Source organism: Vigna angularis, chromosome 8 (genome assembly GCF_016808095.1).
Source record: "Vigna angularis cultivar LongXiaoDou No.4 chromosome 8, ASM1680809v1, whole genome shotgun sequence".
NCBI classification, from domain to species: Eukaryota; Viridiplantae; Streptophyta; class Magnoliopsida; order Fabales; family Fabaceae; genus Vigna; species Vigna angularis.
Genome location: NC_068977.1, coordinates 13,015,327 through 13,037,462, shown reverse-complemented (window position 1 = coordinate 13,037,462; position 22,136 = coordinate 13,015,327). Strand labels below are relative to the sequence as shown.

The following is a 22,136-nucleotide window of genomic DNA, read 5'->3' as shown; positions in this document are numbered from 1 at the left end:
TGAAAGATCAGATTTTTGGAAGAAGAAGGGTGCATGCAGAGAGAGTGCGAAGGAGGTTTCAAAAAAAATCATTATTTTCTTCCCACGTAAAACGAGCGTCCGCTCTTCTGCTGACACCTGCATCCCACTATCTGATTTCAGATCCTCTTTTCTTGACACCTGGCGTCTGTGTAGAGGGTTTTGGGTGCGTTTTAAATGAGCTGACAGGAGGGGTTTTGGGTGCATAATTACGAGGTCTGACATTCTCCCTAACTACAAAAGTTTTCGTCCTCGAAAATTTAAAACTTACCCGGAAATAAGTGAGGGTACAAGTCCCTCATGGCATCCTCCACTTCCCATGTAGAATCGCCCGTCTTTTCGTCCCACACCACCTTCACCAATCTGATCGCTTTCCTTTTGTAGTACTTGGTGCGGTTGTCCTCAACGCGAACCGGCTACATCTCCAGCGTTCGGTCTTGATGAAGACGAACGTCTTCCAACTCCAGTATACAAGTCCCTCATAGCATTCTCCACTTCCTAAGTAGCGTCGCCAGTCTTTTCGTTCCACACCATTTTTACTAACCGAACGTCCTTTCCCTTATAGTACTTGGTGCGGCTATCTTCCACACGGACTGGTTGAATTTCCAGCGTCCGGTCTTGACTAAGACGAATGTCTTCCAACTGCAATATGTGAGATGGGTCGGCTATGTACTTCCGGAGTTGGGAAACATGGAAGACTGGATGAAGGTTGGACAGTTGAGGAGGCAGTGATAGCGAGTACGCCACTGGTCCGATCTTCCTTAAAATTTGGTAAGGTCCGACGAACTTGGGGGATAGCTTCTTTGGACGAACGACTCTGCCTACACCAGTGGTCGGATTCAGCCTAAGGAAAACGTGATCTCCTGCAGCGAACTCCAACGGTCTTCTTCTCTTATCTGCGTAAGATTTCTGCCTGCTCCGAGACGTCTTCAACCTTTCTTGAATCAGCTTCACCTTCTCGGTCGTTTGTTGAATGAGCTCAGGTCCGGTTAACACTTTCTCTCCTTCTTGAAACCAACATAGTGGCGTTTGACACTTCCTTCCATAAAGAGCTTCAAAGGGAGCCATTCCGATGCTTGACTGAAAGCTGTTGTTGTAGGTGAACTCCACTAAGGGTAAAACTTCATTCCAGATGTCCATGTGATCTAGGACGCACGTCCCTAGTAAGTCTTCCAGCGTCTGGATGGTTCTCTCTGATTGACCGTCTGTCTGAGGGTGATAAGCCGAGCTCATTTGGACTTTACTGCCCAGTTCGTTCTACAAAGATTGCCAGAACCGGGAGGTAAATCTTGTGTCTCGGTCCGAAACGATGCTGGACGGTACTCCATGTAAATGAACGATCTCATTGATGTAGAGCTGAGTAAGCTTCGTCATTGACATCTTCAAGTTGACCGCTAGGAAGTGTGCGCTATTCGTTAACCGATCCACTATCACCCAAATGGAGTCGTGATTCTTGACTGTACGAGGCAAGTGGGTCACAAAGTTGATAACAGTTGAAAAACTGTTATTTTCATGCTTAAAATTGATACTAAAAGCAACCTTTAACACTTAGAAACTAGCTTGAAATCATACTTTTGTTCATATTTTCAGAAATAAGAGAGCTGGACAGGTTTATGCTTGATTTCAGTGTTTTTGTGCAGCTTTTAAGGTGAATTTGGTGAAAGAAGTGAAGAAGGAGAGAGATGGAATCAGAAAAGACATCAAAAAGTGCAAAAGGAGAAGCCGCAACTGCCGCTCAGCGGCAGTTTACCGTTGAGCGGGACTCAGGAGTTCACGTTGGCTCCGCTGAGGGGCAAAATGGCCGCTGAGGGGAAGAAACCAACTCACGCACTTACCGTTGAGCGGTAGTTTACCGCTGAGCGGCACTATTTTTGGGCTTGGGCCTAATTTTCTTTAATTTATGAATAGTATATAAGCTTTAGGGTTTCCTAGGGTTTGTATCTTTGGCAGAAACGAAGCAAACACTCTCTCTTCCACCCCTTTGAAGGAGGATCTTGGATGCTCAGGCTACCTCTTCACTTTTCTAGGGTTTTATCCTTCATTCTTTCATTATTGTTCATCTAGGTTCACCATGAATATGGTGACCTAAACCTTGTATGTTTGTTGGGGAATCAATGTAATCTTTTGAAGCTCTCATATATGGAATTTGTGTTTACATCTTAATCTAAGACCTATGCTTTCTTTCATCATTAGTTAGGGTTTTTCCTCTTTGCTCAATGCTTGCTTTGTTTAACTCATTCAATGCATGATTATTGATTTTGTCGATACGGGAACGTACGGGGAAGTCTAGATCCGGGGAATTTCTCCCAATAGTATATTGGTTGCCGTTAAGCACCTGTGCTAAAAGAACTAATTATTAGGAATGCTAGGAATTGTATGAACTCGTAATTAGGGATAGGCCTTCTTGACAAGGTAATTTAGAGAGTGGCATTAACAATGATGAATTGAACGTTGAATTCCTAAAATATATGAGAGTGGATAAGATGAAATTGATAAACCCCAACAACATACCCATCCATATATTCCATTGAAAGTGTTTGTATTTTGTTTTAGCCATTGATCAAAACTCATGCATACATGTTTATTTTCTGTTTTGAATATTAAACTCCACTTATTTCGTTCTTAAGTCTTAAATAATCAATGAATCACATAACTAAACTAGGTCGTGAGTCCTTTGGGAGAACGATACTTGGTCTTACCGAGTTTATTACTTGAAACGATTCGGTCATACTTGTCGATTGTTCAACAAGTTTGTGGCGCCGTATTTCGGTGTTCATAAATTTGCCATCAAGTTTTTGGCGCCGTTGCTGGAGACTCGTGGTTTAACTGGTTAATTTGTGTGATTATTGATTATCTTTGACTTTGATTTTTATTTTTCTGTTTTTATTTTTCTGTTTTTATTTTTCTGTTTTTATTTTATTTTATTATATTCTCTGAATCTTATATCTTCTCCTATATCTTTTTGTGCTAAGCAAATATTCTAGGGTTTTGTTCTTTTGTGTATGCAGGAGGCAATTCGAACAAGGAGCAAGATAACTGCAGAACCTCTTCTTGAAGGTTTAGACAAGAGTAGACGGAGGAGAAGAATCCGAACATCTAGAGAACTTTTCCCTCCTCCGGAAACTCTGTTGCAACCATCACCACAAGGTTCTGACCATAGCACAGAAAATATGGAGAACAATAATATCAGAAGAACTCTTGTTGATTACACCAATACAGCTGGACCTCAGCACTTTAACAGTATAGCTAGACCTAGAGTCAATGCAACTAACATGGAGGTCAAACTAGCATTGATTCAACTAGTGAAGAGCAATCAATTTAATGGGTTATCTCATGAAAGCCCATATGAGCACCTCACTACATTTAATGACATCTGCAACACAGTGAAAATCAATGGGGTGCCAAATGAAGCGATCAAACTTAGCTTGTTTCCTTTCTCATTAGGAGGCAATGCTAAGCTTTGGTTAAATTCTTTTCTTGAGGGAAGTTTCACAGAGTGGGAAGCAGTGGTAACCAAGTTTCTAAATAAATACTTCCCACAATCAAAGGTGAATAAAGGCAAGCAAGAGATTTCTTCATTCAGGCAGGGCATGGAAGAATCACTGGGTCATGCATGGGATAAATACAAAAGCTTGCTACGAAAAACACCCACGCATGGATTCGATGAAGTGGAAGTAGTCCTTACATTCCTTGGAGGTCTTAGTTCACAAACCAAGATGATGCTTGATGCCTCAGCAGGAGGAAACATTAAATGGAAAAATCCAGAGGAAGCAACAGAAATTATTGAAAATATGGCTACTAGTGATAATGAACTCAATAGTGAAAGAGGAGCTCCTATGCAGCAGAAAGGAGTCCTACAATTACAGACACATGATGCCTTGCTTGCACAAAATAGAATTATCTCTCAACAGTTGGAAGAAGTAATTATGAAGCTTTCCCAAATACCACAAGAAATACAATAGGTCTCAATGGTTCAAGGGCGACAGCAAAAATGGCAAATGCAATCTATTCCATCTGAGAAAACAACAAAACTTGACGAGACTTTCCAAAGATTCTTGAAGACGAATGCATCCTATTGTCAGAATGTGGATGCTGCATTTAAAAATATGGAGGTCTATGTTGAGCAAATAGTTGACAAGATGAAACATGATAATCTCAGAAAGGAGTGTAAAACTGTTGTGACCAGAACTGGTAAAGTGTTAGAGGAAAGAAAAAAAGAACGAGGGAGAAAGAAAATGAGAGTGAGAGTGAAAAAGAAACATGTGAGTGAAAAGAAAGAGTTGAGAGAGAGAGAAAGAAAAAAGAAGAAGATGAGAGGAGAGACAAAAAAGAGAGAGAAGAGAGAGAGGAGAGACAAAAAGAAAGAGAGGGTGAAAAGCCACTTCCTTATCCAAAGAATTATTCAAGGAAGGAGAAAGAAAAACAGTTGGAAAGATTCATGGAGTTGTTTAAGAAGCTGGAAATCACCATACCATTCTCTGAAGCATTGCAACAAATGCCAGCTTATGAAAAGTTTTTGAAGGAACTTCTTACAAAGAAAAATAAATACATTGAAAAGGAAACTATCAATGTACAGGGTAACTGCAGTGCAATCATACAGAAACTACCTCCTAAACTCAAAGATCCAGGAAGTTTCACTATTCCATGCACCATAGGAGATTTGAAAGTTGGAAGAGCGTTGATTGACTTAGGAGCTAGCATTAATTTAATGCCATTATCCATGTGCAGAACAATTCAGGGTTTGGAAATCAAACCAACCAGAATGACTCTTCAACTGGCGGACAGGTCTCTTAAATATCCATATGGAGTGGTTGAAGATGTCCTAGTGAAGGTTGATAAATTTGTATTCCCAATGGATTTTATTGTGATGGAGATGGAAGGAAATAGTGATGTTCCTCTTATTCTTGGGAGACCTTTTATGAAGACTGCTAGAGTTTTAATTGATGTAGAGAATGGTAAGCTTAAATTGAGAGTTGATGATGAAGAGGTCACTTTTGACGTGTCCAAGGCCATGACATATCCAAATGATGACAACGCATGTTTTCAATTTGATGAACTTGATGAAGTTTGTATGGTGCAAGAAAGGATGGTGCGAAATATTTCTCCATTAGAGAAAACTCTCATTGACGCTTGTGAAGATTTAGATGAAGAAAAGGAGAAATTAATTGATGAATGCCTGATGGACTTGGAAACATTGAAAGAGAGTCCAGTGAAAGATCCAATCTTTGAAATAATTGATAAGGAAGAAGAAGTCAAAGCGAAGATGCCATAATTAAAAAGATTGCCATCACATCTGAAATATGTTTTTCTAGAAGAAGATGGAACAAAACCAGTCATCATCAATAACTCTTTATCTCTACAAGAAGAAGAGCAGTTGATAGAAATTTTGAAAGTCAACAAAGAAGCCATTGGGTGGTCAATATCAGATCTTAAAGGTATTAGCCCAACTTATTGCATGCACAAGATTTTTATGGAAGAAGATTATAAACCAAGTGCTCAACCCCAAAGAAGGTTAAATCCTGTTATGAAGGAGGTGGTTAGAAAAGAAGTGTTGAAACTACTAGAAGCTGGTATCATCTATCCAATCTCTGATAGTGAATGGGTGAGTCCAGTACAGGTGGTTCCAAAGAAAGGTGGGATGACAGTGATTCATAATGATAAAAATGAACTTATTCCTACTCGTACAGTTACTGGTTGGCGTATGTGCATTGATTACAGGAAGCTGAATAAAGCTACTAGAAAGGATCATTTTCCTCTTCCCTTCATGGACCAGATGTTAGAAAGATTATCAGGTCAAGCTTTCTATTGTTTTCTAGATGGATATTCTGGATACAATCAAATTGTGGTAGATCCAAAAGATCAAGAGAAGACGGCTTTTACTTGTCCTTTTGGTATCTTTGCATATAGAAAGATGCCATTTGGATTATGTAATGCTCCAGCTATATTTCAAAGGTGCATGCAGACAATTTTTGTAGATCTCTTAGAAAATTGTATTGAAGCGTTCATGGATGATTTCTCAGTTTTTGGGAGTTCTTTCCAAAGATGCTTGGCTAATTTGAACACTGTTCTTGAAAGATGTGTTCAGACAAATCTTGTTCTTAATTGGGAGAAATGTCATTTCATGGTAACTGAAGGAATTGTGCTGGGGCATAAAATCTCTGCTAAAAGAATTGAGGTAGATAAAGCTAAAGTAGAGGTCATTGAGAAGCTGCCTCCACCCACAAATGTAAGGGGGATTAGGAGTTTTCTTGGTCATGCTGGGTTTTATAGAAGATTCATCAAAGATTTCTCAAAAATTGCTAAACCCTTGAGTAATATTTTGATGAAGGATGCTCCTTTTGTGATGAATGAAGAATGCTTAAAAGCTTTTGACACATTGAAGAATAAATTAGTGTTAGCTCCAGTAATTGTAACGCCAGATTGGAATCAAAATTTTGAATTAATGTATGATGCAAGTGATTATGCAATAGGAGTTGTTCTTGGCCAGCGAAAAGAACAAAAGTTTCATCCAATCTATTATGCTAGCAAAGTTCTGAATGATGCTCAACTGAATTATGCTACCACAGAAAAAGAATTCCTGGCTATTGTGTATGCTTTAGAGAAATTCCGACCTTATCTTATTGGGTCTAGGGTGACTGTCTATACAGATCATGCAGCTATCAAATATTTGTTGACAAAGCAAGATTCTAAGCCACGTCTGATTAGATGGGTACTACTGTTGCAAGAATTTGATATAGAAATCCGTGATAAGAAAGGAAGTGAGAACTTGATTGCTGATCATTTGTCACGGTTAGTCAACAATGAGGTCACTAGCAAGGAATTCGAAATCTAGGAGTCTTTTTCAGATGAAACACTAATGTATATCCAGCAGAGGCCCTGGTTTGCTGATATGGCTAATTTCAAAGCTGCAAGGGTCATGCCAGAAGACTTAACTTGGCAACAAAGAAAATTTTTTTTGCATGATGCTAAGCAGTTTGTTTGGGATGATCCTTATTTGTTCAAGATTGGAGCAGATAATCTTCTGAGGAGATGTGTGACAAATGAAGAAGCAGAAGGAATTCTCTGACATTGTCATGATTCACCTTATGGAGGACATTTTAATGGAGAAAGAACAGCAGCAAAAGTCCTTCAATCAGGATTTTATTGGCCAACTTTATTTAAAGATGCTCATAATCATGCCAGAAATTATGATAAATGTCAAAGAGCAGGGACGATCACTAAACGTCATGAGATGCCATTACAAGGCATTTTAGAGGTTGAGGTTTTTGATTGCTGGGGTATTGACTTTGTTGGACCCTTTCCTCCATCTTTCAACAATGAATATATTTTGGTAGCAGTGGATTATGTGAGTAAATGGGTGAAAGCATTAGCTTGTCCTAAAAATGATGCTAGCACGGTAATTAAATTCTTGAAGAGGCAGATATTCTCACGTTTTGGCACTCCAAGAGTGTCGATTAGTGATGGAGGATCTCATTTTTGCAATTATCAGCTAGAAAAAGTACTCAAACACTATGGAGTGAAACATAAGGTAGCTGCACCTTATCATCCACAAACCAATGGACAAGCTGAGGTATCTAACAAGGAAATAAAAAGGATCCTGGAAAAAATAGTGACTTCATCAAGAAAGGATTGGTCACTCAAATTGGATGATGCTCTTTGGGCTTACAAGACAGCAATGAAGACGTCTATGGGTTTATCACCATTTCAATTAGTCTATGGGAAAGCATGTCATTTTCCAATAGAATTGGAGCATAGAGCGTTATGGGCTTTGAAATTCTTGAATTTTGATCCTTATGAAACTCAATGCACACGCAGAAGGCAGATGTTGAAGCTTGAAGAAATGCGATTACATGCATATGATTCATCCAAGGCTTACAAAGACAAGATCAAATTTTATCATGACAGGAAGCTGGTAAATAGAGTCTTCAATCCAGGACAACAGGTATTATTGTTCAATTCAAGATTGAAGATATTTCCTGGGAAGCTGAAGTCAAAATGGTCAGGACCATTTGTGGTAAAAGAAGTGCATCCGCATGGAGCAATTGAAATATTTAATCTAGCTGCTGATGATCCACAGAAAAGTTGGGTGGTGAATGGTCAACGTCTCTAGCCCTATCTAGGGGGAGAAGTGCAACAATTGTCCTCAATGATGCTGTTGGTTGATCCTTGAGAGTTTGGGTCAGGCTCGTGACGTTAAACAAGCGCTTACTGGGAGGCAACCCAGTGTTCTGTACGTATTTTTGTTTTAGATTAGGGTTAATGTACTCTATTGGAAACCTGGTTTGTTATGATGGTTTGCTATTGACTGTGATTGTGTGATAAGTAATGCTTGATGATGATTATTGATTGATTGATGTTGAGATAGATGTGCACATAAAATGCTTATACAGGTAATTCACAAGCTTTGTGAACAAATGCAGGATATTATAATTGTGATTGTGAGATTAAGCAGGATGTGTATGTCAAATGTGAATGAGCTTATATGTGAGGTTTTGAGCTCCAGAGTTTTTTATTGATTGAATGCTATTGCTTTGAAAGCATGAATGATTTTGCCCAGGTTTTCTATGATTGAATCAATTGCTTGTTTTGCATCATATGATCAAGGCCATTTGTTGGAATCCTTTTTATTGGCCAAATTCATGAAGTTAGCCCACTAAAAGAGAACACTTTGTGTTCTATCCTTTGAACCCTTAGCCTTGAACATAAATTGAAAAACCTTGTTGAAAAGCTTTACCTTGAGTTAAGTAGAAAATCTTATGTGGTATTGATAAATGTTCAAGTTTGGGGTTGTTGAAAAAGAATGAAAAAGGAAAAGCATTGAGCTAAAAGCTAAGAAATAAGAATGTGAAAAGAAAAAGAGAAAGAAAAGAAAAGAAAGGCAAAGATCAATGCAAAGGCAAGTTGGGAAAAATAAGAATAATTGTGTTGTTATGATTCTCTTAACTCAAGGATTTTGTGATCCAGAAAAACCAAATTTCTTGTTAGCCCAGCCACGTTATAAGCCATTGAAAAGTCCTTGTGATGATGCATGCTTGTGAATGTTTTTGATTGTGGTTAAATGAAAGGCAAAGTTGATTTAGGTGACATTGTGATAGTGGAGTGAATGAGTGATTACCTCTTATACACTTGTGTTTGAGTGAAACACTTTACCTAGTGAGGAATTATTCCATGATCACATGAACATCCATGCTTAATTGATTGATCATTCATAAAAAAATTAGCATTTGTTGGATATTAAGTAACTTTGTGAATACCAAAGCATGTGCACATCTTGATTGAAATCTTGGTCATAAGTTTGATTGAAGCTTTTACTTATCTTGAAAAGAAGATTTTTGAATGAGTGAACCATTAAATGAATTGGTAGAAGATAGAGTTACATCTTGTTTGCTTGAGGACAAGCAAAGTTCTAAGTTTGGGGTTGTGATAACAGTTGAAAAACTGTTATTTTCATGCTTAAAATTGATACTAAAAGCAACCTTTAACACTTAGAAACTATTTTGAAATCATGCTTTTGTTCATATTTTCATAAATAAGAGAGCTGGACAGGTTTATGCTTGATTTCAGTGTTTTTGTGCAGGTTTTAAGGTGAATTTGGTGAAAGAAGTGAAGAAGGAGAGAGATGGAATAAGAAAAGACATCAAAAAGTGCAAAAGGAGAAGCCGCAACTGCCGCTCAGCGACAGTTTACCGCTGAGCGGCACTCAGGAGTTCACGTTGGCTTCGCTGAGGCGCAAAATGGCCGCTGAGGGAAAGAAACCAACTCACGCACTTACCGCTGAGCGGCACTATTTTTGGGCTTGGGCCTAATTTTCTGTAATTTACGAATAATATATAAGCTTTAGGGCTTCCTAGGGTTTGTATCTTTGGCAGAAACGAAGCAAACACTCTCTCTTCCACCCCCTTTGAAGGAGGATCTTGGATGCTCAGGCTACCTCTTCACCTTTCTAGGGTTTTATCCTTCATTCTTTCATTATTGTTCATCTAGGTTCACCATGAATATGGTGACCTAAACCTTGTATGTTTGTTGGGGAATCAATGTAATCTTTTGAAGCTCTCATATATGGAATTTGTGTTTACATCTTAATCTAAGACCTATGCTTTCTTTCATTATTAGTTAGGGTTTTTCCTCTTTGCTCAATGCTTGCTTTGTTTAACTCATTCAATGCATGATTATTGATTTTGTCGATACGGGAACGTACGGGGAAGTCTAGATCCGGGGAATTTCTCCCAATAGTATATTGGTTGCCGTTAAGCTCCTGTGCTAAAAGAACTAATTATTAGGAATGCTAGGAATTGTATGAACTCGTAATTAGGGATAGGCCTTCTTGACAAGGTAATTTAGAGAGTGGCATTAATAATGATGAATTGAATGTTGAATTCCTAAAATATATGAGAGTGCATAAGATGAAATTGATAAACCCCAACAACATACCCATCCATATATTCCATTGAAAGTGTTTGTATTTTGTTTTAGCCATTGATCAAAACTCATGCATACATGTTTATTTTCTGTTTTGCATATTAAACTCCACTTATTTCGTTCTTAAGTCTTAAATAATCAACGAATCACATAACTAAACTAGGCCGTGAGTCCTTTGGGAGAACGATACTTGGTCTTACCGAGTTTATTACTTGAAACGATTCGGTCATACTTGCCGATTGTTCAATAAGTTTGTGGCGCCGTATTTCGGTGTTCAAAAATTTGCCATCAAAAGTCCATTGAAATGTTGTCCCACTTCCATTCAGGAATCTCAAGCTGTTGCAGTAAACCGCCCGGCCTTTGGTGTTCAGCCTTCGCTCACTGACAAGTTAAGCATGATGCCACAAAACGAGCGACATCATTCTTCATTCCTGGCCACCAGAAGGACTTCCTGAGATCTTGATACATCTTAGTCATGCCAGGGTGCATGCTAAGACGACTTTGGTGCCCTTCCTCCAGGATAATCCTCTTCAGCTCTCCGTCATTTGGAATGCACGTCCTTCCCATATAGCGTAAGAAGCTGTCTGTTCCAGTGTTGAATTCTTTGGCCTGATCCGTTCCAAGCGCGTTCAAAATCTTCACCAGATCTTCATCCTCGAATTGCTTCTCCCTGATTCGGTCGAACACGTCGCTGGATATCCTAAGGTTACAGCATTTAATACTGTTCGGCTCTAAATCAAACTGTAACCTTAGGTCTCTAAAGCTCTCCACCAATTGAAGTTCTCTGACCATCATGGATGAGACGTGCACCACCTTTCTGCTCAAAGCATCCGCTACTACGTTCGCTTTCCCTGGATGGTAGAGTAACTCAAAATCGTAGTCCTTCAAGAACTCAAGCCACCTCCTCTGCCTCATATTCAACTCTTTATGATCAAAGAGGTACTTGAGACTCTTGTGATCACTAAAGACTTGGAAAGTTGATCCATACAAGTAGTGCCTCTAAATCTTTAGCGCGAAAATGACCGCTGCCAACTCCAGGTCGTGCGTTGGGTAATTCTTCTCATGTACCTTCAGCTGTCGAGAAGCGTACGCCACCACCCTATTCTCTTGCATAAGGATGCAGCCCAAACCTTGATGAGAAGCATCGCAGTAGACTTCGAACGGTTTGGCTGTGTCCGGAATGACCAAAACTGGAGCGCTCGTCAACTTTCGCTTCAGTTCTTGGAAACTCGCTTCACACCGATCGGTCCAAGCGAACGGGTGATCCTTTCGAGTTAGCTGCGTCAGCGGAGCTACTATCTTGGAAAATCCCTCAATGAAACGTCTATAATAGCCCGCCAACCCCACAAAGCTTCGGACTTCCGTGACAGAACGCGGATTTTCCCATTCCAGTACCGCTCGTACCTTGGCCGGATCCACTGATATGCCTTCAGCTGAAACTACATGCCCCAAGAACTGCACGCTCTTCATCCAAAATTCACACTTGGATAACTTGGCGTACAACTCCTTCTCTCTTAGAACGCCTAGTACCAACCTCAAGTGTTCTTCATGCTCTTCACAGTTCTTGGAGTATATGAGAATATCATAAATGAAGACGACCACAAACTTATCCAGGTACGGCCTGAAGATGCGATTCATGTAGTCCATGAAGATTGTCGGCGCGTTCGTTACACCGAACGGCATCACTACATATTCGTAGTGTCCATAGCGAGACCTGAAAGCAGTCTTCTGGATGTCTTCTTCCTTCACCTGAATTTGATGGTACCCCGAACGCAAATCAATCTTTGAAAATACGGTCGCACCATGCAGCTGATCCAGTAGGTCGTCAATCCGAGGCAACGGATACTTGTTCTTGATGGTCAGCTTGTTTAACTGCCGGTAGTCAATACAAAGCCGAGAGCTGTCATCTTTCTTCTTCACCAATAGCACAGGCGCTCCCCAAGGTGAGGCGCTCAGCCTGATAAACTTCTTATCCATCAGCTCTTCAATCTGCGTTTTGAGTTCAACCAACTCAGCTGGTGACATCCGATAAGGTGCCACCGAAATGGGTCCTGTCATCGTCACCAAGTCAATCGTAAACTCTACCTCGCGAGGGGGAGGTAGTCCCGGTACTTCATCTGGAAAGACGTCCGGGAATTCCTCTACGACCGATCGTTCTTCACTCCACTTACGACCGGACGATCGTTCATAACTTGAACCTTCAAACTCTTCATCCGAGTGTGTTATAATCAAAAAGCAACTGGCGCCCTCCATGAGATCTTCCTTTAGTTGACCGAGCGTCACAGATAACACTTCTTCTTCTTCATCAGGGAAGACTAACTTCTTCTCACCACAATCTATTAGAATGTGATTGGTGGCTAACCAATCCATTCCTAAAATAACTTCCAACTCTTTCAGAGGTAAACAAATTAAGTTGACCTTATATCTACGCCCCTCGACCTCTATAGGACATCTAATACATACGGTAGACGTCCTAACCTCACCAGCCACTGGGGTTGACACCACCAAATCGAACTGCATCTCACTCTCTGTCAATCCCAGTTTTTCAACGCACGCCTTCGAGATGAAGGAGTGGGTCGCCCCCGAATCATACAGTACACAGCAAGGCTTTCCAAACAATAAGCAAGTGTTGATGATGAGTGTACCTGAACTGGCTGCTTCAGCGCCCGTGATTGCGTACACTCGCCCGACCGCCTGCGCTCGTCCACCCCGACCTTGTTGCGCTCTTCCAGCATTTGGCGGCCTCATTACCGCTCGTCCACCCATATTACACTCGCTCTCCAAGTGCCCATTCCTTCTACAGCGAGTGCAGTACTTCCCTCCAACCAACTGAGGAAAGGATGACTTGAAATGGGGTCCTCCACATTGAAAACATCTGACTGCCCCATGATGTCCAGACTGTCCGGAAACAACCATAGCCTGAGACCCACTTGAATTTGATGGTTGTGCTGGACGAGCGTACGACGTCCTATTCCGATTCAGATTTGATCTAGACAAAACCGATCCCCTAGCCACCTGTTGTTGCTTCTTCTGTTGCTCCACTTCGGCCACGTTCTTCTCCAACACCTTGGCCCTCTCAACCATTGTAGGAAACGACCTAATGCATATGCTGGATATCAGAACCTTCAAATCACTCCTCAGCCCATTCTCAAACTTCCGACACTGCCATTCTTCACTGGCCGTCATGGTGTTAAATCTTACTAGATGCTTGAATTTGTTGGTGTATTCCGAGACAGACATCCCACCTTGTACCAATTGCAGAAACTCCACCTCCTTAGCGAAACGTACGCTATCTGGGAAGTACTCTTCATAAAATTTGCTCTTGAATACTTCCCACGAGATGGGACTTTGAGTGTCCGTTAATATCGCCTTCATGCTCGTCCACCAGTGACTGGCCTCTCCAGTTAGCAGATACTCAGTGAACGTCAATCTGTTGTCGTCCGGACACCTCTTAGCGTTGTAGATCCGCTCCATATCCCTCAGCCACTGGTCGACCTCTTCAGGAAGGCATTTCCCACTAAACTTTGCGGGGTGATGCTGAAGGAAATTCTCCAAGCTCCATTCAGTCTGTTGGGTAGTGTTGGAAGAGGACGCTCCCGGTGTGTTTCTGGTAGTTGCAATGATTTCCATCAATTGCCTCTGGGTAGCTTCAGAGTTTGCGCGAGCGGCTTCCAAACTCTGCAAAGCAATCGCGTTCTGCTGCATCAAGGTAGCGTTCTGCTGCTGTAGCCTTTCTATTACTGATTCCAACAACCTGGTGTTGTCGGACGCATCACGTTCGGTGGGTTGAGGTGGAGGATGAGGTCTAGGTGCCATTTGTTCTCTGGAAAACAGAGAAAAACGGTCGTTAGTTAAATTCAAAGAGTTTAAAATAACTCATTAAACGGACATTAAGTACACAGCAAAAACATAGTGCACTCATAACCTACAGTGTCCTCAAAAGAACAAAACTGCTCTGATACCACTAATGTAACATCCCAAAAATATAGTAAAAACCATATAATAGAATTAATTACATTTAATGATAAATCAATTCAATTTTATACTAAACAAGCAAACGATTTTGGCCGAATGGCCTTACATAGGGTTGCCAAAAGTAAACTGTACAAGATTCAAGGGAAACATGACCGAACGGCTTACAAAAGTCAAATTACCGATCGGTCAAATAACAAAAGGAAAAGGAAGTGACCGAACGGTCACTTCATGCTAAACTACTAAATACAAACGAACGTCCTACTGTTCGGCCTTTACTTCCACTACGAGGTTCGCATCTTCCAAAGCTTCTTCTTCCAGCGCCTCTTCAAGTAGCGTGCTTCCATCTGCTCACATCCACACGGATGATCATTGCAAAACAAGACGAACGTACAACAAGACAACACAAGGAAAACGCAGGGTAAGCTTATGTAATTTAATTCAAGAAAATAACATACGTTTATCAATTCAAACACATCAAGTACAATTCAACATACTTATACAAACAAGGCCTATTACTAGACTGACCGTCCGGACTGTATGAATTCTGTGTAGCTACGACGTTCGTGCACCCGGGTGATGTAATAACTGGAATTCTCATCAGCTGCCACCCGAGGTTAGTCCGTTCCGTCCAAAGTACCCCTAAGGACTAGGACCTCCTGCCGTTCCCACACATGATCTACCCTCCTCTACGTGAGGACGAGTACTCACGGAACATCAGGATGAACCGCCAGCTAAGCATTACCACATTCATACTTTACCAAATTCCAATTTTCATCCAAGAGTCGTTCCTCCCCGGAACGCTCGTTCAAATCCAAAATCTTACATTCATATCATATACTCTTCATCCTTCATAACCTTTCACTTAGGTGTCATTTCCATCATCTTTTCTAAACATATAAAATAACGAACGTTCTGCCCTCTTCATAACGAGAACGAACGATAAAAACGAGACCGATAAAACCTCTCGTTCCAGAATGGAATAAGACCAAGAGAATTACTTTTAGGTTTTGAGAATAGCTCGAGTACAACAATATACCATAAATGATGAACGTTATTTACATAGTGAATCAGTTAAATGAACTGACTCCCGTGAATTCAAACCCATACTCAAACAATAACTTAAGTACAGGGGCTCAAGGCCGGATCCAATGAAGGTAGACACGTCAGATCGTTAAATGACCATTGTTAGAATCATTCCTATACAGAAACCGAATGCCAGTCAGTGACCGAGCATGGTACGAATATGTTACTTAAAATTTGGACGAACGCTATTTTATCAAGATTGATCATACAGGAAAGGGGTACGGGCGCTTGGTATAAGACTGAGCACTACTCCTTACGAACGCTAGGTGTGAGACCGAGCACTAATGAACTTATAATGAAAGGGTCGATAATTATATTAAGTTACTATTGAAGTGGTGTTTACGAACAACGGTAATATACAAGTATATATACATATATTAGGTGTATCACATTATAGTCAGGCCCCATTATGCTTGGACGAACGCTCAAGCATAGTATTACCACACGAAGGCGCTCGTCCTACAATAGGATTCTCTCCAAATGAAAGAATCCCGTTTCAACTAAGTTTACTAGGAAAACCGAACGGTCAATGACCATTCAGTGACGAACGTACTTTATTATAGTGATATCTCATATACAAAATCTTTTACATTCAAACTCATTTTTCTTAACTTATAACTTCATAACTTCAGAACTTTATAAAATTCCTATCATAATCAATTTTCATATCTCATACAACACATATCATATAAGTTTCATATATTTCATACATTATAACCTAATCCATTCATATTTCATTTCATCTCATCCAATAAACGAACGTTCATCCCATACAATCATTTCAACCATCATGCATCAAACTCATTCAATGAACTAAACGAACATTCAGACAGTTCAACAGCAACAAATCAAATTAAATTAAATAAGCTTCCCTTACCTCTTAAAGTGAACGAACGTACTAAGGTAAAATACTCTTCGTCTGACTGAGTTCCCTTCTACCCTTACGTTCCACTCCTCTTTAAACTAATTCAAACATCCAATAAACCAACAGAGACTCAGACAGGATAACAGCATGCAACCGGAGCTGGGTTTGCATGTATCAGAAAAACTAACGGCTAGGCATAAAGAAACTTACCAGTTTCAGAACTCAGATTTGTTCGGCTCAAAGTGAAGCTTGAGACGCCGGGAGTGCTCCTATGGTCTCTGAATGAGGATCGGAGAAGAGAAAGATGAGTTGTAGTAGAGAGAAGGGAGAGTTTGCTAGAGAGAAGAAGGAGAAAATGAAAGATCATATTTTTGGAAGAAGAAGGGTGCATGCAGAGAGAGTGGGAAGGAGGTTTCAAAAAAAATCATTTTTTTTCTTCCCACGTAAAACGAGCGTCCGCTCTTCTGCTGACACCTGCATCCCACTATCTGATTTCAGATCCTCTTTTCTTGACACCTGGCGTTTGTGCAGAGGGTTTTGGGTGCGTTTTAAATGAGCTGACAGGAGGGGTTTTGGGTGCATAATTACGAGGTCTGACATTCCCCCTAACTACAAAAGTTTTCGTCCTCGAAAATTTAAAACTTACCCGGAAATAAGTGAGGGTACAAGTTCCTCATGGCATCCTCCACTTCCCATGTAGAATCGCCCGTCTTTTCGTCCCACACCACTTTCACCAATCTGATCGCTTTCCTTTTGTAATACTTGGTGCGGTTGTCTTCAACGCGAACCGGCTGCATCTCCAGCGTTCGGTCTTGATGAAGACGAACGTCTTCCAACTCCAGTATACAAGTCCTTCATAGCATTCTCCACTTCCCAAGTAGCGTCGCCAGTCTTTTCGTTCCACACCATTTTTACTAACCGAACGTCTTTTCCCTTATAGTACTTGGTGCGGCTATCTTCCACACGGACTGGTTGCATTTCCAGCGTCCGGTCTTGACTAAGACGAATGTCTTCCAACTCCAGTATGTGAGATGGGTCGGCTATGTACTTCCGGAGTTAGGAAACATGGAAGACTGGATGAAGGTTGGACAGTTGAGGAGGCAGTGATAGCGAGTACGCCACTGGTCCGATCTTCCTTAAAATTTGGTAAGGTCCGACGAACTTGGGGGATAGCTTCTTTGGACGAACGACTCTGCCTACACCAGTGGTCGGATTTAGCCTAAGGAAAACTTGATCTCCTGCAGCGAACTCCAACGGTCTTCTTCTCTTATCTGCGTAAGATTTCTGCCTGCTCCGAGACGTCTTCAACCTTTCTTGAATCAGCTTCACCTTCTCGGTCGTTTGTTGAATGAGCTCAGGTCCGGTTAACACTTTCTCTCCTTCTTGAAACCAACATAGTGGCGTTTGACACTTCCTTCCATAAAGAGCTTCAAAGGGAGCCATTTCGATGCTGGACTGAAAGCTGTTGTTGTAGGTGAACTCCACTAAGGGTAAAACTTCATCCCAGACGCCCATGTGATCTAGGACGCACGTCCCCAGTAAGTCTTCCAGTGTCTGGATGGTTCTCTCTGATTGACCGTCTGTCTGAGGGTGATAAGCCAAGCTCATTTGGAGTTTACTGCCTAGTTCGTTCTGCAAAGATTGCCAGAACCGGGAGGTATATCTTGTGTCTCGGTCCGAAACGATGCTGGACGGTACTCCATGTAAACGAACGATCTCGTTGATGTAGAGCTGAGCAAGCTTCGTCATTGACATCTTCAAGTTGACCGCTAGGAAGTGTGCGCTATTCGTTAACCGATCCACTATCACCCAAATGGAGTCGTGATTCTTGACTGTACGAGGCAAGTGGGTCACAAAGTTGATAACAGTTGAAAAACTGTTATTTTCATGCTTAAAATTTATACTAAAAGCAACCTTTAAAACTTAGAAACTAGCTTGAAATCATGCTTTTGTTCATATTTTCATAAATAAGAGAGCTGGATAGGTTTATGCTTGATTTCAGTGTTTTTGTGCAGGTTTTAAGGTGAATTTGGTGAAAGAAGTGAAGAAGGAGAGAGATGGAATTAGAAAAGACATCAAAAAGTGCAAAAGGAGAAGCCGCAACTGCCGCTCAGCGGCAGTTTACCGCTGAGCGGCACTCAGGAGTTCACGTTGGCTCCGCTGAGGGGCAAAATGGCCGCTGAAGGGAAGAAACCAACTCACGCACTTACCGTTGAGCGGTAGTTTACCGCTGAGCGGCACTATTTTTGGGCTTGGGCCTAATTTTCTGTAATTTACGAATAGTATATAAGCTTTAGGGCTTCCTAGGGTTTGTATCTTTGGCAGAAACGAAGCAAACACTCTTTCTTCCACCCCTTTGAAGGAGGATCTTGGATGCTCAGGCTACCTCTTCACCTTTCTAGGGTTTTATCCTTCATTATTTCATTATTGTTCATCTAGGTTCACCATGAATATGGTGAACTAAACCTTGTATGTTTGTTGGGGAATCAATGTAATCTTTTGAAGCTCTCATATATGGAATTTGTGTTTACATCTTAATCTAAGACCTATGCTTTCTTTCATCATTAGTTAGGATTTTTCCTCTTTGCTCAATGCTTGCTTTGTTTAACTCATTCAATGCATGATTATTGATTTTGTTGATACGGGAACGTACGGGGAAGTCTAGATCCGGGGAATATCTCCCAATAGTATATTGGTTGCCGTTAAGCTCCTGTGCTAAAAGAACTAATTATTAGGAATGCTAGGAATTGTATGAACTCGTAATTAGGGATAGGCCTTCTTGACAAGGTAATTTAGAGAGTGGCATTAACAATGATGAATTGAATGTTGAATTCCTAAAATATATGAGAGTGGATAAGATGAAATTGATAAACCCCAACAACATACCCATCCATATATTCCATTGAAAGTGTTTGTATTTTGTTTTAGCCATTGATCAAAACTCATGCATACATGTTTATTTTCTGTTTTGCATATTAAACTCCACTTATTTCGTTCTTATGTCTTAAATAATCAACGAATCACATAACTAAACTAGGCCGTGAGTCCTTTGGGAGAACGATACTTGGTCTTACCGAGTTTATTACTTGAAACGATTCGGTCATACTTGCCGATTGTTCAACAAGTTTGTGGCGCCGTATTTCGGTGTTCATAAATTTGCCATCAAGTTTTTGGCGCCGTTGCCGGGGACTCGTGGTTTAACTGGTTAATTTGTGTGATTATTGATTATCTTTGACTTTGATTTTTATTTTTCTGTTTTTATTTTATTTTATTTTATTCTCTGAATCTTATATCTTCTCCTATATCTTTTTGTGCTAAGCAAATATTCTAGGGTTTTGTTCTCTTGTGTATGCAGGAGGCAATTCGAACAAGGAGCAAGATAACTGCAGAACCTCTTCTTGAAGGTTTAGACGAGAGTAGACGGAGGAGAAGAATCCGAACATCTAGAGAACTTTTCCCTCCTCCGGAAACTCTGTTGCAACCATCACCACAAGGTTCTGACCATAGCATAGAAAATATGGAGAACAATAATATCAGAAGAACTCTTGCTGATTACACCAACACAACTGGACCTCAGCACTTTAACAATATAGCTAGACCTAGAGTCAATGCAGCTAACATGGAGGTCAAACCAGCATTGATTCAACTAGTGAAGAGCAATCAATTTAATGGGTTATCTCATGAAAGCCCATATGAGCACCTCACTACAGTATTTGAAATGGAATTCTTTCATTTGGGAAGAATTCTAGTTGAGGACGAACACCCTCTTGTATTAGTGCTACGTTTGAGCGTTCGGCCAAACGTAGATGCCCTGAGTGTTATGTGAGGAGTTGAGAAGCTTGTAAATATACATTCGAACACTTAGTCATTCTTAAAAACCTAACTTCGCCATCTCGTATTATATTAAATTCTATTTCTATTCTTTGTTCGAATCAGTGATGGGTCTCGACCCAAAGCGTTCGTTATGAGTGGCGCTCGGTCTTATACCGAACGCTCGTTCTCGTCTTTAATTATCAAACGGGTGGAAATAGCGTTCGTCCACATTTCAGTAATTCCATTTACCGAGTTTGGTCATTGACTGGCCGTCGGTTTCTATAATTGAATTATTCTAAGTATGGTTCTCTAATCGTCTTGAGGTGTTTATATCCATTTGATCCGGCCTAGAACCTCTGTACTTAAATTATTCTTTGAGTATTGATCTGAACTTACGAGAGTCAGTTCATTCAACTGATTCAAGTGGTAAATGACGTTCGTCATATATGGTGTGTTATGGTGGTCGGTTTTATTCTATTCTGGAACGGGAGATTTCTCGGACTCGTTCCTCACGTTCGTCCTCGTTATGAAGAGGGCTGAACGTTCAATATTTTATGTTCTGGGAACTGAAGATGAAAATGATAATACGGTGAAAGATTTTAAAGGATGAATAGTATATGAGATGATTAAACGGTTGTGGATTTTGAACGAGCGTTCCGGGGAGGAACGACTCATGTATTGAATATTGGAATTGGTTAAGTATGACTATGGGTATGCTAATGCTGGCAGTTCATCCTGATGTTCCGTGAGTACTCGTCCTCACGTAGAGGGGGTATGTCATGTGTGGGAACGACAGGAGGTCCTAGTCCTTAGGGGTACTTTGGATAAGGCTAACCTCGGGTGGCAGCTGTTGAGTGTATCCCAGTTACTACATCACCCGGGTGCAAGAACGCCTGTAGCTACACAGATTCATACAGTCCGAACGATCCGTCTAGAGATATTTTGTATGGTTATATATATGTTGAACTATAGTCTTGTGTTGTTTGGAATGTTACTTTAAATGTTGATGTATGAATTAAATTACGTAAGCTTACCCTGTGTTCTTTCCTTGTGTTGTCTCGTCCTTGTACGCCCGTCTTGTCAATTGCAATGATCATCCGTGTGGATGTGAGCAGAAGGAGACGCCTTGTTGGAAGAATTGATTGAAGAGGAGAACTTGGTGGACGTTGAAGTTAAGGCCGAGCCTTAGACCGGCCGGTTGATTATTGGATGTTAGTTATTTTGTTTAGATCGTTCGGTATTTGGTTTTGTAAACCGTTCGATCCTGACTTCCTTTCTTGTGCTGTTAAATTTGTAATCAAATCTGTACTTAACGCCGTTCGGCTTTTGGAACGTTAATATTAGTGTAAGACTGCACTGTTGGATTATGAAATGTAATTAATTCTATTATATGATGATTACTGTATTTTGGGATGTTACAATATCAAATTATACTATCCTTATCATAATGCACACTTAAATGAGGAACATAGTTTTGTATACCTAAAACTTTTTATTATTATTAAATATATGATTTCTAAGTACAATTTATCCAACAAAACAGTTTTTACCTAGAGTCAGAGTACAAACTTTTGGATATGAGACAAGATTTGAGTGATAATTTGTAAAATATTCTTCAAGACCTTTAAATTAATTATTTTTTAAAGATTTATAAATATAATAATAAGTATGTGAATCTGATTTTATTTTTTGAAAAAATATTATATGTATTTATAAGATTTTTAGATGTTATAAAATTTATTATAAAATAACATATAATAAAATTTTATTATTATATTAAATAAACATAATAATAACAATAATATATTATTTAATCAAATTAATTATTTATTCACCATATATTATATTAATATACGGTAACTGAACCATAAATACATTTGTTAATATTATTTATATAAAAATTAATAATAATTAATGTACTGAATTAGATATCTACACAATCCAATTTTATACTTATATATAT

General features: G+C 40.1%; 1 protein-coding gene across 1 annotated transcript; it reads right to left on the bottom strand.

Annotated features, from left to right (window-relative positions):
• Window positions 1-516: 516 nt before the first annotated feature.
• LOC128193721 (uncharacterized) lies at window positions 517-14,253 on the bottom strand. Its single transcript, XM_052867806.1, has 5 exons — window positions 13,083-14,253; window positions 11,506-12,965; window positions 10,917-11,343; window positions 1,357-1,475; window positions 517-1,275 (listed from the first exon to the last, which is right to left on the bottom strand). The coding sequence occupies exons 1-5, from the start codon at window positions 14,251-14,253 to the stop codon at window positions 517-519; spliced, it is 3,936 nt and encodes a 1,311-aa protein (XP_052723766.1).
• Between the last annotated feature and the right edge of the window lie 7,883 nt (window positions 14,254-22,136).